General features: G+C 41.2%; 2 protein-coding genes across 4 annotated transcripts in view; both read right to left on the reverse strand.

The window, feature by feature from the left end:
• Positions 1–555: 555 nt before the first annotated feature.
• LOC308564195 (forkhead box protein D4-like 1) lies at positions 556–1,854 on the reverse strand (the record flags this gene model as incomplete). The annotated part of the gene is made up of 1 exon (XM_081152043.1): positions 556–1,854. The coding sequence occupies one exon, from the start codon at positions 1,852–1,854 to the stop codon at positions 556–558; it is 1,299 nt and encodes a 432-aa protein (XP_081008169.1).
• A 4,838-nt stretch (positions 1,855–6,692) lies between these two features.
• LOC308563987 (zinc-regulated GTPase metalloprotein activator 1C) overlaps positions 6,693–14,102 on the reverse strand; it is a 35,202-nt gene continuing 27,792 nt past the window's right edge. For all 3 annotated transcript variants that reach the window (XM_081151694.1, XM_081151696.1, XM_081151695.1), the window contains 5 exons: positions 11,631–11,682; positions 10,078–10,146; positions 9,909–9,974; positions 7,645–7,774; positions 6,693–7,290 (listed from right to left, as the gene is read on the reverse strand). In XM_081151694.1, the coding sequence (XP_081007820.1) occupies positions 7,184–7,290; positions 7,645–7,774; positions 9,909–9,974; positions 10,078–10,146; positions 11,631–11,682 (424 nt within the window). In that variant the 3' untranslated portion in view covers positions 6,693–7,183. The remainder of the gene's footprint in view (positions 7,291–7,644; positions 7,775–9,908; positions 9,975–10,077; positions 10,147–11,630; positions 11,683–14,102) is intronic.

The following is a 14,102-nucleotide window of genomic DNA, read 5'->3' on the forward strand; positions in this document are numbered from 1 at the left end:
GAAGTTGGCACATCAGACACACAGGTCAGAAATAAACGCTCTGAAATTAAAATTCTACTTATATTACGCATCGACTTCAGGAAGACAGAGTGCATGAGCACCTTGTACTGCACTCGGGAATAACAGTTGCAGTTCCTAGGGCATGAAGGGGAAACATGTTGTGCATTGGACATGGTATCTTTGTTTTCCTTTCCATACCAGAACAAAATGCCCCACTCACGTTCATAGTTCCTCTGGAAATGTGCAAATCAGAAAAGCCCTGGAAGCCACGAGTGGAGCCTGGAAAAGGAAAAGCGAGACCTGACCCCGTGGGAAGTTTCCGTTGAGGCTGTCGAAGGAAACGGCACCCAACTTTTCCTTTGTAAATATTGCGCAGCGAACCGAAATTAGTGGCTGCTTTGCGGAGGGATGCTAATGCTGACAATTAGTCCCGGCTGTGCAAGGTGGAGTGCGCGAGGACCGGCGGCCGCGAGAGGGGCCCAGGGCTCTCCGCCCTCAAGCTTGGCTCCAGGTTTGCCCCGCGGAGTTGGCGCCCGGGCAGGGAGTGGGTGCTACTTAAAATGCCGGCGAGGCCCCCTCTCCGCCGGCCTTGGGCCTGCAGCCCTCTGCTCCAGGCTGGTACCCCAGCAGCGCCGCGGCGGTGGGCAGGTGCCGACCCAGCAGCGCGCCTTTGCTGGGACAGCCTTGGTGCTGCTGCTGCTGCAACACTGTCCTGGCAGCAGATGCCGCGGCGGCGGACACGTGGAGCGAGGGGGCAGCGGCCTGAGTGTGCAGCAGGCACGACGGGCGCTGCAGCAGGTGGCAGTAGCCCCACGGGGTCGGGGATAGGCTCTGCGCGGCCCCTGTACCCCCTCCTCGGACCTCTTGGATGATACTCTCGATGCTGAAGGAGGTGCACCCGCCCCCGGGCCGGGATGCCGGCCCCTTGCCCTCTTCCCGAGGCGAGGGCTGCCGCGCGGGCAGGGCGGCGCCGGGAGCCACCAGGGCCGCACCCGGCGCTGTCCTTGGCGCCGCAGAGGAGGCCGGCGCCGCCAGCAGCAGGCAGCGAAGCGGGTGAGGGTGCAGCAGGGCGCAAGGGCGGCTCCCGGGGCAGGCGGCGGGACAGGCCCCGGGGCCGGGCTGCGGCGGGGCCGGGGGCCCAAGCAGCAGGCCCGGGTAGGGGCCGTGCAGGGTGGCAGGCGCTGCGGGAAGGGGGAAGGGGTGATGCAGGTGGGCTCCTGGGGGCGGGTGGGGGCGCTTGAAGCGCTTTCTGCGCCGAAGGAAGCTGCCGTTGTCGAACATGTCCTGGGAGGCGGGGTCCAGGCCCCAGTAGTTGCCCTTGCCCGGGTGGCCGGGCTCCCGGGGGATCTTGACGAAGCAGTCGTTGAGCGAGAGGTTGTGGCGGATGCTGTTCTGCCAGGCCGGGAACTTGCGGCGGTAGTAGGGGAAGCGGCCGCTGATGAAGGCGCAGATGCCGCTGAGCGTGAGGCGCTTGTGCGGGCTCTGCAGGATGGCCATGGTGATGAGCGCGATGTAGGAGTAGGGGGGCTTCGCGGGCTGCGGGGCGTCCCCAGAGGCCGCCGCAGACCCCGTCGAGGCCCTGAACTTGGTGCCAAACTCTGGGGTTCCGCTCGGGCAGCCGCGGCTCTCAGTGCGCTCTCCGGGCCGCGCGCCCTCGCCCTGCCGCGCCCCCCGCGGCTCGGGCTGCTGCCGCGGCTCTAGGGGCTGCGGGCTCCCTTTGGTCTCCACGTAGTGCTCTTCCTCGTCTTCATCTTCCTCCTCTCCCAGAATATCGATCTCACCGTCTTCCCCTTCGGAGCCCCGGAGGCTGCGCGGCGCTGTGGAGCGGAGGCGCCCAGCTCTCGGCAAGTTCATGGAGGCGCAGGTCGCGCAGCCCAGCGGAGCGGCGGCCGCTCACCCGCCTGGCAGTGGGCTGGGCTGGACGGCAGGGTAAGGGTGTTCCAAGAAGCGGGGACGCCGTGGTGACTCTGTTAGGTGTTCCTGACTTCTGGTTAGATGCACTTTGCCTTTTACCAAAGCGTCTTTGAGTCCCTGCGCTGTGGAGTCTTCCTCCCCTTTGTACCACTTCTTGTCCTACCTCAGGGCGCCCCCACTCCCTCGCCAGGCAGCCCAATGATGAGGGTCCTCCGCACACTAGCCGGCGGGGAAGCGCCCCCAGCCCCCTCCTCCTCACACCCGCCCGCCACCGCGGACGCTCCGCTCAGGTTAGAGCCGGGCGCGCCCGGAGTCGCTTGGGCTCTGTTCAGTTTCTTCCCCCCACCTGCACCTGCCTCCCACCCCCGCTGGTGCGCTTTTTAAACTGCGCAAATAGTCCTTGCGAGGGGGGGGGCTCACTGAGTTGGCTGGAGCACTGTCCCATCCCTACACCAGGATGTTGGGGTTCGACTCAGGGCACACACCTGGGGTGCGCGAGAGGCGCACGCGGGAGGCAACCGATCAGTGTTTCTCATCAACCTCTCCCCCCTTTTCTCACTAAAAATCAGTGAAAACATATCCTCGGGTGAGGGTTAAATAAGCAAATGAATGAATAATCTGCACTAATAAAAAGGGGGTAGGAAAACATGGTCCCCAACAAGCTCTGACCCCTCCACCTTAGGCCTGTCTCCGCAGCGGCGCTGACGCACAGGCGGTGGAAGCCGAAGCATCTGTAACCGTAAAGTTACGTTTTCTGGCTGATAGCTGGGCCATCGCCCATTTTCATCGGTGGATTCTGTCCTCCCTCAGAATGAGGAGCTGGGATATTGTAAGTATTCCAACTACATCCCAGCTCAGGGCGTTGGGAGGGCTGTTGTGTTGCTCCTACTAAGCGCTCCCCCCGCCCCCCATCAGTTCCCGGGCACGTTCTCCCAGACTCGAGTTTTCAGAAAAGGCTAAAATGACCTGGCATTAAATTGTGGAAGTTCAGGGGGAAGGGAAAGCGGCAGGGCCAGAGAGACGCCCCCCTCAGCAGTGATCCTCCAGCTTCTCTGAACATTTAACCACAATGTGAAATGCATCTTACAACACAACCATGCAGGGACAGACTTGTGTAACTAAAATGGGTTTCATGAAGCAGTATTCTACACTAGAGTGATCAATATTTTTCTTTTTTAATGGCCACACCAAGTTGATTTTGCCACATACCAACCAGTGAGGACCTAATTTGAAATACCCTTTCACAACATGGCCCCACAACTTCAAAGGATGCACCAGGACCTGAGGGGCTCCTCTCTCCCTCTTCCCCCTTCCTTCTTTCAAAAAACCACACTAAGCACGTTTACTATATTAATAAACAATAAAACTTAAGTGAGGAAAGGGGAGGCTGCAGTTTCAGTCACAGGACTGTCATTCTTTACTCATCTAGGAGAGGAGCGATATGACAGAGATATGACAGAGATATAACTCACTTGGCATCTTTGGGAGGTAACAAGATTTTTAGATGGCTACATTTAAATCAACTCGGAGAGTAAAGTAGCAGTCGGGTAGAATATAACTTAGTGTGTTACATAAATAGGGATCTTATGGTAAAATACTAAGCCATATTATATATTCATTTAAAACTCACTTATAAAAATAATTTGAGGTGGCATCTAATAAAAATGCAGCACAAAAGAATATTAAGGCCATTGACTGTCACATAGTAAATCTTCCATTAGTGTTTGTAAAACTGACTTTTCAGTCAGAAGCCAGAAGCCAACTAAAAGGTCAAAATAATTAAAAAGTAGCTAGTGCCTTCAGGACAAAATTTTGAAAACAGGTTTCTTACTCCTGAGGTATTTACCCCGTAATGCTTCCCAGTTATATGTAGTTTGAAGTACATCAAAAACAGGTTTTAAGCCTAATAGATTTGTGTCTGAATCCCAAATTTACCAATTACCACTTGTGTGATCTACTAAATTAAACGCTGGAGGGCAGAACAGGTGTCTTATTCAACCTTAGATTCCCAGAGGGCTCCCCCTCAACCCCCTGCAGGTAAAGCATAGTTCTTCCATCAGCACAGAAATCAGGATTACCTGGGAAAAGGGAGTATTGTTAGTTTTCCTAGAGTCAACTTCTATTGGGATTAGGGTCATTTAAAAATGAAAGGAGACAAGGAAGAGCACACTAAAAAAAAAAAAAAACAACAACAAAAACCCAAACCACGTTGATGGGGGCACATAGGAGACAACAGAAAAAGCTCCCAAAGGCCAAAGCTGGGACAATTTGAGCCACAAAATGAAGCTGTATTGGATTACAACCTAAAAAGTGTAAAATAGATATCCATGTGTCCACACTAATAAAAATAAAGGACTGAGTTAATTAATAAAATGTGGGGAGAGGCAAATCTCCCTTGCAGAACTCCAATTAAATTAGTAGATAATCAGCCCTTGAGGAGGTCTAACTCCCCACTCCTTTACTGCACACAGAACATAGGGATTTCCCTTCGGGATGTCCAGTATGACAGGGGTGGAAAGAATCACTTACTGTACAGTGAGGAAACCTGACAAACACTTCAGCCAGATGATCAGGTGATCAATGTCAACAAAAACACACATACATCATGTTGACAGTATATCCCCTTGGTATGATGTGATGCATATGGCACTCTGTGATCTTCCTTCCCCAGACCCCAATCTAATCATGAGAAAAACACAAATTCCAAAAGAGTAGCATCGTGTGTTCCTGACCAGTACTTCTCAAAACTATCCATGTTGCCCAAACAAGTCAAGTCTGAGAAACTGTTACAGCCAAGAAGAGTCTAAGAAGACATGGCTACTAAATGGAACACAGAGTCCTGGATAGGATCCTGGAAAAGAAAAAGAACACTTGGTAAAGTATAAGGACATGTGAATAAACTGTGGGCTTCAGTTAATAATACTGCATCAATATTGGTTCAATAATATAACAAATGTATCATACTATTGTGTGTGTGTTGGTGGGGGACAGTGAAATATGGGAACTCTCTTTTACTATCTGCTCATTTTTTCTGTAAATCTAAAACAGTCATGAAAAATACCTTCTATTAATTCAAAAAATTAATCACAGGGAAAAAGGACATTAATAGCCAAAAAGTAAAACCTTAAATGGCCATCAACTGAGGAGTGGGTAAACAAAATGTGGTATATCAATAGAATATTATTTAGCAACGAAAAAGGAGCAAACTGCTGATACATGCTACAACATGATGGATCATGAAAGCATTGCAGTAAATGAAAGGAGTCCAGAAAGGAACATCCACAGTGACAGAAAGTAGGTTAGCATTTGCTGGGGGCTAAGCGCAGGGAAAATGGGGAATAACTGCTAATGGATACAGGGTTTCTTTTAGGAGTGAGGTATATCAATATTAAAACAAAGAGTTGTATCAATGAAGATTAAATTGAATGCTTTGGAAAGACTCCATTATAGCATGCCACTCTGAAAGAAAAGAAAAGAGAAGTATTCTTCCTATACAGTCCCATCAATTCTTCAGTGTTGCCTTAAGAATCAAAAGCTTTAGATTGACACTCCTGCAACATTTAACATGGGGCCTAGTGCGTAATGGGCACTCAATAGTATTTAATGGTTATTTCTTTTCTAACACTGAGAAGGTTTTTTCCTGAACAAACCTATTGAGCTCACAAGACACTGTCCTAATTTGAAAAACAAACCTTTCTAAACTAATTTAGGAAGGATGGTGATGTCTCATTTCTCCATTTCACTCTGAAAATTAAAGGCAATTTGAAGTGATTACTTAAAACGTAAAGTTGATCCCAATATTAAGACTAACTGTGAGAAAAAAATCTAGTGTATCTTTCTCAGCAACAGGACAATTAACTACAAGCCCTTTCTGGTCTAGAAGATATGAATCCAGATGAATTACTTGTCAAAGAACACTATTAAGTATTATCATGACTACATATATTATAAAGCAAATTAAAACCTTTAGGAAGAAGATACAATTACCTAGGCTCTGTTGTGTGCCAGGAGCTGAGCAGGGTGCGTTACAAACCTAGTTAATACAACAACCTTGAATGGTTGGTATGATCACCATCCACTTTATAAATAGGGAAACTAATCTCAGAGAAAATACTTTGCCCAAGGTTACACAGCCAAGAAGCAGCAGAGCTGGAATTAAAGCCCAGATTGACTCTAATTTATCAGCTGACTTTCTATTGGGCAATATGCTGCCACAAAACATGGGTATTTTCTCAACCATGAATTAAGAAAATGGATTCGGGGCAAATAGATGAATATAGAAAAATTATATATATAAAAGACACAGAATGCAGAGGAAGGGACCTAGATAATCTAATCAACTGACCTGCCTCCATATACTGGAACTATTCAATTCTTCTACTTATAATTCTAAAAAAATTCAAAACACCATTTGATAGCCTTGTCTGATATTTAGCAACTATTAGTTTGGGAAAGCTCTTCTTGAAATTCCTTCCAATGCTATTTTCCTACAATTTGAGAAATGTTAATGCTGGCCTGGCCTTTAGTAGGAATAGGAGAAAAGTAAAGATTGTTGAATTATCAAGTTATCTGCAGTTATATCTGAAGGTTTGTACCTTGTCACTTTCTAGCTTATACTAAAAATTAAAGAAGTTAAAAAAAAAAGTTAATTTAATACTAGGAGTAAAATCTACTTAAAATTAAAAGCCCTACAATAAGAATCTTCTAAATATATTACAAAGTGAATGGCTGAAGTTTCACTACATTATCAGTAAGGCCTAGAATTGACTAAAAATAAGAGATGGTACCAATTAATTTATTTGATTCAGATTTCTTCCACCTATATGTCTCTAGCCACAACAAATCTTTTATTTCATTTAATAAAAATGGTGACATTATTTGCTTTCAAAATTTTTTGTTAATATATCTATGAAGTTCTAAAGGAAAATGACAATGTTGAAGTATGTTTTATCATCATTATTATGAATAACTTCCATGGATGAGAAAATCAGCATATGTAAACTCCAAAGCCAGTTCTGAAAGATCTTTTTGTGAAACATTTGTCTATTAAAAAACACTTCAGAGAATATTATATTTTATTGTATAAATTTCAAATGTTTTATAGTACTGCTTTACTATATCTTATGTATTCTATAAAATAAATATAATTTTAACATACACTGGAATTCATAACAGAAGTAATGCAAAGAACAGATGCTTGAAATACACCCAGTAGGAAACATATTCCTAACATTATCATCCAATCCTTTTGCTAAGAAATGCTTCTATTTTACAGACAAACTTGATCTTCTTTAAAGTATGTTGTCCACCGTTTTTCTGTTTCTGTCACAGTAGCTATAAATAGTTGTTTAAGGATATCCTTATCTAAATTTCTGCCTGCAAAGACAACAAAATATGGTGATTATACTATGCTTATTAAAATGACAGTTTACCAATCAATTCCTGATAAATGTTTGATGATCTTCAAAATTTAAAAATGATAGTAATTGAGTGACTCCTTTTCTAACTTTCCAGTTAAATCCTTCAGAACCCAACTGACACTTGGATTAATCACTTTCCTAAGGTTGTTTGAAGAGTAAAAGGTCTAGCAAGTTATTACCATTATAACCACAAGTTTATTTAGGTTTACAAAGGAGCTTCTGATTGGTTAATACTGCTTAAGTGGCACATTATATTCCTTTCAAATATATTTTCCACGTTGCTTTAGAAATTTAACTGCTTGTAACTTACCAATAAGAACCAGCCGATTTGTTCTCTCAGTGTCATCTCTCCAGCTCACTGGAGTCTCCTCCAGATCATACAGCTCATAGACACCTTGGACAATCACTTGCTGTGGTTTGTCTTTGATCGACACCAGCCCCTGCTCAGAGGAGAATGATTAGTCAGCCTCGATGTGAATTTAAAAGCAGAAATCAAGCATTGATATTAATGGATTAATTTTTCCTATTCCTTTTCAAACTACAAACTCATAAAAATAAAGATGCTGTTAAAATTACTTTTCTCCAGTTATTTGTAAATTAGTTTCTTAAAGCCTCCAATTTTTTAAAAAGTTTCTGTGCACATTGATTTTTTTCTAATGACAAAATTAACATATGTATTAGGATGTCCTTTCAGTGTTAGCACAACAAAAAATTGAAAGAACAAAATGATAAAACATAGTGTATCAGATTCTACTGATTATTCTACTTTTAAGAATTTCATATTTGTTTCACAGTTTTAGTGGGAAAATTAGATAAGTTAAAAGATTTCTGTGATAGCTTTCAGATGAGCTGCAACAAATGGAGTAGATAATGAAATACAGAAAAAGAAAAACTATTATATTTATCTGAATAAAAGTTTATTTTATATTGATTTGCAGAAATGAGGAACAAATTATCTATTAAACTGGCTCCTATGGAGATGAAATCATTTCTCTGAAATATCTGTTATACATGTTTGTTATAAAATTAATATACATTGAGAAATAGTAAAAGACAGATCACTGATAGTCATTCCCACCACACAGCTTTTGTGTATTTTTGGTGTATTTATGTATTTTGGGTGTATGTTCTTCCAGTTTGTCTTTGCCTGTGCCCAGTTGTTTTCTGGTTCTTTTCCCAGTTTCATTGAGATATAACTGCCATATAACATAATAGTAATTTAAGATATACGACATATAATGATTTAATTGTTTTCTGCTTTTTGAATTTGAATATATAATAACAAACTCCTCAGGAAGATTTACCTAAGCGTTAATTTTGTATTAAGATTTGAAACATTAGCTGTTTACTAGAGTTAACATTTTCAACATGCTGACTATTGGTAACAGGAAAGAGAAGGAAGTCAATGAAGATAAAGACTGTGTTGCTCCAGATCCCCCAGTGTTGTGATGAGAGGAAATCCAAAGGCAGAACCAAAGAGGACAACTGCAGAAAGACTGTCATATGTAAGGACGACTCCAACCTGGGATGGTGCAGAAAGAGCCACAGAACTGTGTGTGGAGGTCTTGGTGGCAGCATTAGTGTAACGCCATAATGGCTGTTTTCCTGGGTACCACCCCTTATTCAGTACTAGGGGACAAAGCAGTTACAGAATGAAATATGATCTGCCATTAGGATCATGGAATGGAGATCGTGCTACGATCATAATGCAGGACCAGGTGGGAAGGATATGGGATTCACCTGTGTTGCTCTGCAGTGCCACTCCCAGGTAGGCCAGCACAAGGAGTGAAAAAATAACCTAAACAGTTTCTCCATAGTATCAACCTTTGCTGTTCTAGTGACCCCAGGAGTCAGTCCCTAGCTGGAGAATCTAGTTACTAAAAGTAATAATAATAAACAACAACAATAAAAAGTTTATGCACTTCTGAATAAACAAGAAGGGTCACTCAAATAACTGCTGATGGGTTAAGCACATAACCTAGAACCACTGCCCCTGGAAAAAACACCTTTCATGACACAAATACCCAAATGTGAAGTAATAAGAATGGGTTTCCAAACACAGAGCAAGAATTCTAGTCTTTTATAATTTTGCTTATAGTATGACAAATGTTTAGCGTCTGCTAGAAGCATCAAGAAGCATAAGATTTGGCTGCAGCAAGATTTCTACTATTATTTATCTATTAATGTAGCTCTCTTGAAAAAAATAAACACAGGAAAACATTCCGTTTTCTCGAACTGACTAAGCTGTGTGCCAAGGGGAGGAGAGTTTCATTCAACAGGTCAAGCTCATGAGCCAGATAACTGTTCAGAAATTCTGGGAGTAGAGAGCACAGGGTAACATTTCAAAGCACATGGGTTGTTTTAGCTACAACCCTAAATGAAGCTGTGCAAATAAATCATGCTTTATGCAGTGATTTCCAAAGCTTTTCAGCAATGGAAATAAGGAAAATGAAAACAGACAAAGGTTATTTATACTAAAACCAGTGCTTCTGTTTGAAACCAAATATGCTTTTATATAACAGCCAAGAAAGGGACTCTGTCCAAAAATATAAAACTGTCAACTGTATACTGCACCTTTAGTCGTATGACCTCCATGCAGTCATCATCCTTATTCCTCACATTCTTTTCCCATAGAAGATTCTGTATCAAATGACATATGTTAATAAGACCAACCATTGCTGCTTGCAACAACTATGTAACAATACAGTTGATAAATCATTAATCAGTTAACTACTGCATTCACCTGAATAAACACATTGAGACTTTCTTCCTTTGCATTTCCTGGCACTTCAAATGTGACTGTAATAATACTCTGTAAATCAAGAGAAAGAATCAATAATGACTTTTCTATAGTAAAAGTGATTTTTTTTTTAAATCACAAGTTTTAAGATGAAAAGGAACACATTCATAGAAATCCACGTTGCCTAACAATACATATTTTTGCATAACTTTTTCACTATTATTTGCTGATTTTTGGTATAAGCAACTCCATTTTTTATATTCTGAACAGCTGATCAATGGTTTAGCACTGACACAGAGAAACTGTCATAAAAGGGTACTCATTGCCTAGCCAGGCGTGGCTCAGTGGTTGAGCATCGACCTAGGATCCAGACAATCGGGGTTCGATTCCCGGTCAGGGCACATGCCTGGGTTGCGGGCTCCATCCCGTTGGGGGCATGCAGGAGGCAGCAGATCAATGACTCTCTCTTTGTCGATATTTCTATCTCTCTCTCCCTCTCCTTTCCTCTCTCTGAGATCAATAAAGATATATTAAAAAAAAAAAAGGGTACTCATTTAATTCATTCTTTCCAGGATTCTCAGTGCTAAGAGGGAAGGTAATACATATATATTATCAGCTGTAAGTACTGAGCCAGGCACTTTTGCCTGGGTCACTTCATTTTATCTCTCATTTATGTGTGATGACAATCCTGTGGAATAAAGATAATTATTTCCATTTTATAAATTGCGGAAAATGAGGCTCAGAAAAAACAAACTACCCAGAGCCAGATGTAACACTCAAAAGCAAAAGTTTAATTCTGTCCTTTGGAAAAAATAAATATAAAGGAAAAGTTTGGTTTCTTTCTGACCAAGCATGTGACCAAGGGAGAAGAGTTCCCAGAGATGAGAATGGATAGTACGTCATCTTTGGTTTTAGAGGATGACATCATCATTTATAGCATGTTAACTTTGAGATTTATTTTTCCTCCTGATCTCGATAAATCTGTCTACTCTAAGGAACCAGAAGCTTGAGATTTCCTCTAGCCAGTCACATAATTAAAACCCCAAACCTCCATTTTCTACAGTAACCCAAAGTTTCACACTTGATGATGAAAAGGCCAAAATCATAACCTGATAAAAGCACAGCCCCCCTCTTGGATAATGAACATAAAGCTCAAGCCAAGCTTTAAAACAGGCAGAAAAACATACTAAAGCACAGCTCTCCATCATCCCCTAGAACCATGTATCTTAACAGCAATTTTACTCACCAGCAGAAAATCATATTGGCTTATAGTAAAAAATATGAAAAGACCAGAACTGTTTTTTATCTGAACACAGTTTGAGAAGAGCTAAAGGTAAATATTAAAGACCATGGTAAGCACAAAACAGAGTGGCAGTTTAATGAGTCCTATTATCCTTTAAAAAGTGAGATTAGATGGCCTCAAAGGCATTCACATTCTAAAAACTGTCAACACAGTTCAAAAATACAATTTTAGAAAGAGTTCTAATAAAACAGTCCTAACAAGAACCAATTTAGTTAAAGAGATACATTAAACATATTTTTAAGATTTTTTTTACCTGATCAAGGTGAGGTTGTATTGCTGGCAATTGTTGAAGTTTTTTCTGCAAACTAAGAACAACTGATTATATATTCAGATATCAATATATTTTTCACTTAACCTTGTACATTTCTTAGTGATAAAGCTACATAAGGAAGAGAATATCCACAGTTGAATCTATTACATAGTTTACGTGTTATTAACATATTCTAAGAGAAACATTGGCAGATTATTTTAAAGCTTTTCTTAAAAATGTCTACACATTCACATACATAAACACAATATAAAGAAAAACTAATCTTTAGCAACAATATTTTGTGTGGTTAAATATGTCAGTATATTTCTTTTTAATTCCAAAAGATCTAATACAGGCCTAGAAAAATACACATAAGCATTTTTACTATTGTTTAAAATTTCATCAACTCTCCCCATGCTTCCTAATGTGAAAATTCTGGTACCCAAATAAAGTTAGTAAAATAAATTTTCTTTTATAAATGTTTTCCCTTGAACATGACTACTTAGTAAAAAACAAACAGGATCCATAAATATAACCCTTCTATACAGTCAGTTTCTGGTAAAAACAAAAAACCAGAATCTTAAAAAATGCATTGTTCTGATATGGAAACAGCGAGATCAAGATGGCATAACAAATTATAACCATAACAACTGTACCGCACATTTAGACACTGATGGGGGTAGGTTGGGAGGAGGGAAGGACTTAAAACCTTGCAGATGTTTTGCCCTGAAGAACAGCGAGGGGTAAATTAGTAACAGCAAGTTTAGGAAAGAGAAAAGGCTTGTAGGAACTGTTGGAGGGAATGAGTCTCAGTGGGGGGTCTTAGTAGGAAAAGTGTGAAATTAAACCTTCCCAGCTGGTTGCTCAGGAATGGATTCTCCTGTTCAACAACTAAGTACAATGAAAAGTATGCAAAGGCCTTACCCATTGTGGGGCCATCACACTAAACAGCTACTTCTTTAAGTGTCACTAATGCATTATAACTGCTCTTTCCCTACATTCAATATTTAATGTTGTTGGACAATGACTGCTTCAATAGGGGAGGAAAAGTTTTCTTCTACCCTCTTCAGGTCCCTGGCTGGGTCTGAAAATTAGACTAACAAAGACAGAGTAGCAGGAGGAAAGCACACAATTACTTAAGTTTCACGTGACACAGGAGCCTTCATAAAGAAATGAAGACCCAAATAATGGTTACGTCTGGGTGGTTTTAGGCCAGGTTTGATGAAGAGTGGAAAGTCATAGGAAGACAGGACAGAACAGAGTATGAGCCAAGTGTAGTAAGTTGGAGGAAACTCAGTAAGGCCCGCTCCTTCAGATTCCTCTGTGCGTCCACTTGTCTTCAGAGACAAGGATGCTCCTTTCCTCCTGGCATAGGGAGGAAACCTCTCACAGAAGAGTTTTATTAACTCATCTACTTCAGTGGAAATGAAAAACATTTGCAAATCATATGTCTGATAGGAGTTATTACCAAGAATATACAAAAAACTCCTACAACTCAGTCACAACAAAATCAAATAACCTGATTTTAAAATGGGCAAAGTACTTAAGTAGACATTTCTCCAAAGATGATATACAAATGGCCAACAAGCATATGAGACAATGCTCAACACCTCTAACCATTACAGAAATGCAAATCAAAATCACAATGAGGTATCACCTCATAGCCATTAGGACAGCTACTACCAAAAACAACAGAAAATAAGTATTGGGAAGATATAGAGAAATTAAAACCCGTGTGTGTTGTTGGTGGGAATGTAAAATGGTGCAGCTGCTATGGAAAACAGTATGGTGGTTCCTCAAAAACTTAAAAATAGAAATACCATAGGATACAGCAATCTCACTTTTGGGTACATATCCAAAAGGATTGACAGCAGTATCTTGAAGAGATATAAGCACATCCATGTTCATAGCAACATTATACACCTATGGGGGAATATTATTTAGCATTTAAGAAGGAAATCTTTCTATGCTAAAAATGGATGAACCTTGAGGACTAAGTGAAATAAGCCAGTCACAATAAGACAAATACTGTTTGATTCTACTTATATGAGTATCAATGTAGTCACATTCATAGAAACAGATAATAGAATAATGGCTGCCAGGGGCAGTGGGGAGGGGAAAATACAGAGTTATCACTTAATCGGTGTAGAGTCTTAGTTTTGCAAAATAAAAAAGTTCTGTACATCCATTCCACAACAACGTGAATATACTTTACTGAACTGTACACTTAAAAATGGTTAAGATAACTTTTTGAAAAAAAGATACTGATGTCCAGGGAAGAAATTTACATTCTAATTTCCTTATCAAAAAGATTCTCTTTGGGAAAGAGGCAGGAAACTGATCTATCACTGAGAGGAAAGGAAGTATCTGTGATAACACCTCAAGCTAAAATTTTCTATGTGTTTCATGCATTTTGTCATAGAAAGTATTACATATATTTGGTGTAGCAATATTAACAATTAGTCTCTAAAATTA

This window comes from Miniopterus schreibersii, assembly GCF_964146895.1.
Source record: "Miniopterus schreibersii genome assembly, chromosome: 11".
Lineage (NCBI taxonomy): Eukaryota > Metazoa > Chordata > Mammalia > Chiroptera > Miniopteridae > Miniopterus > Miniopterus schreibersii.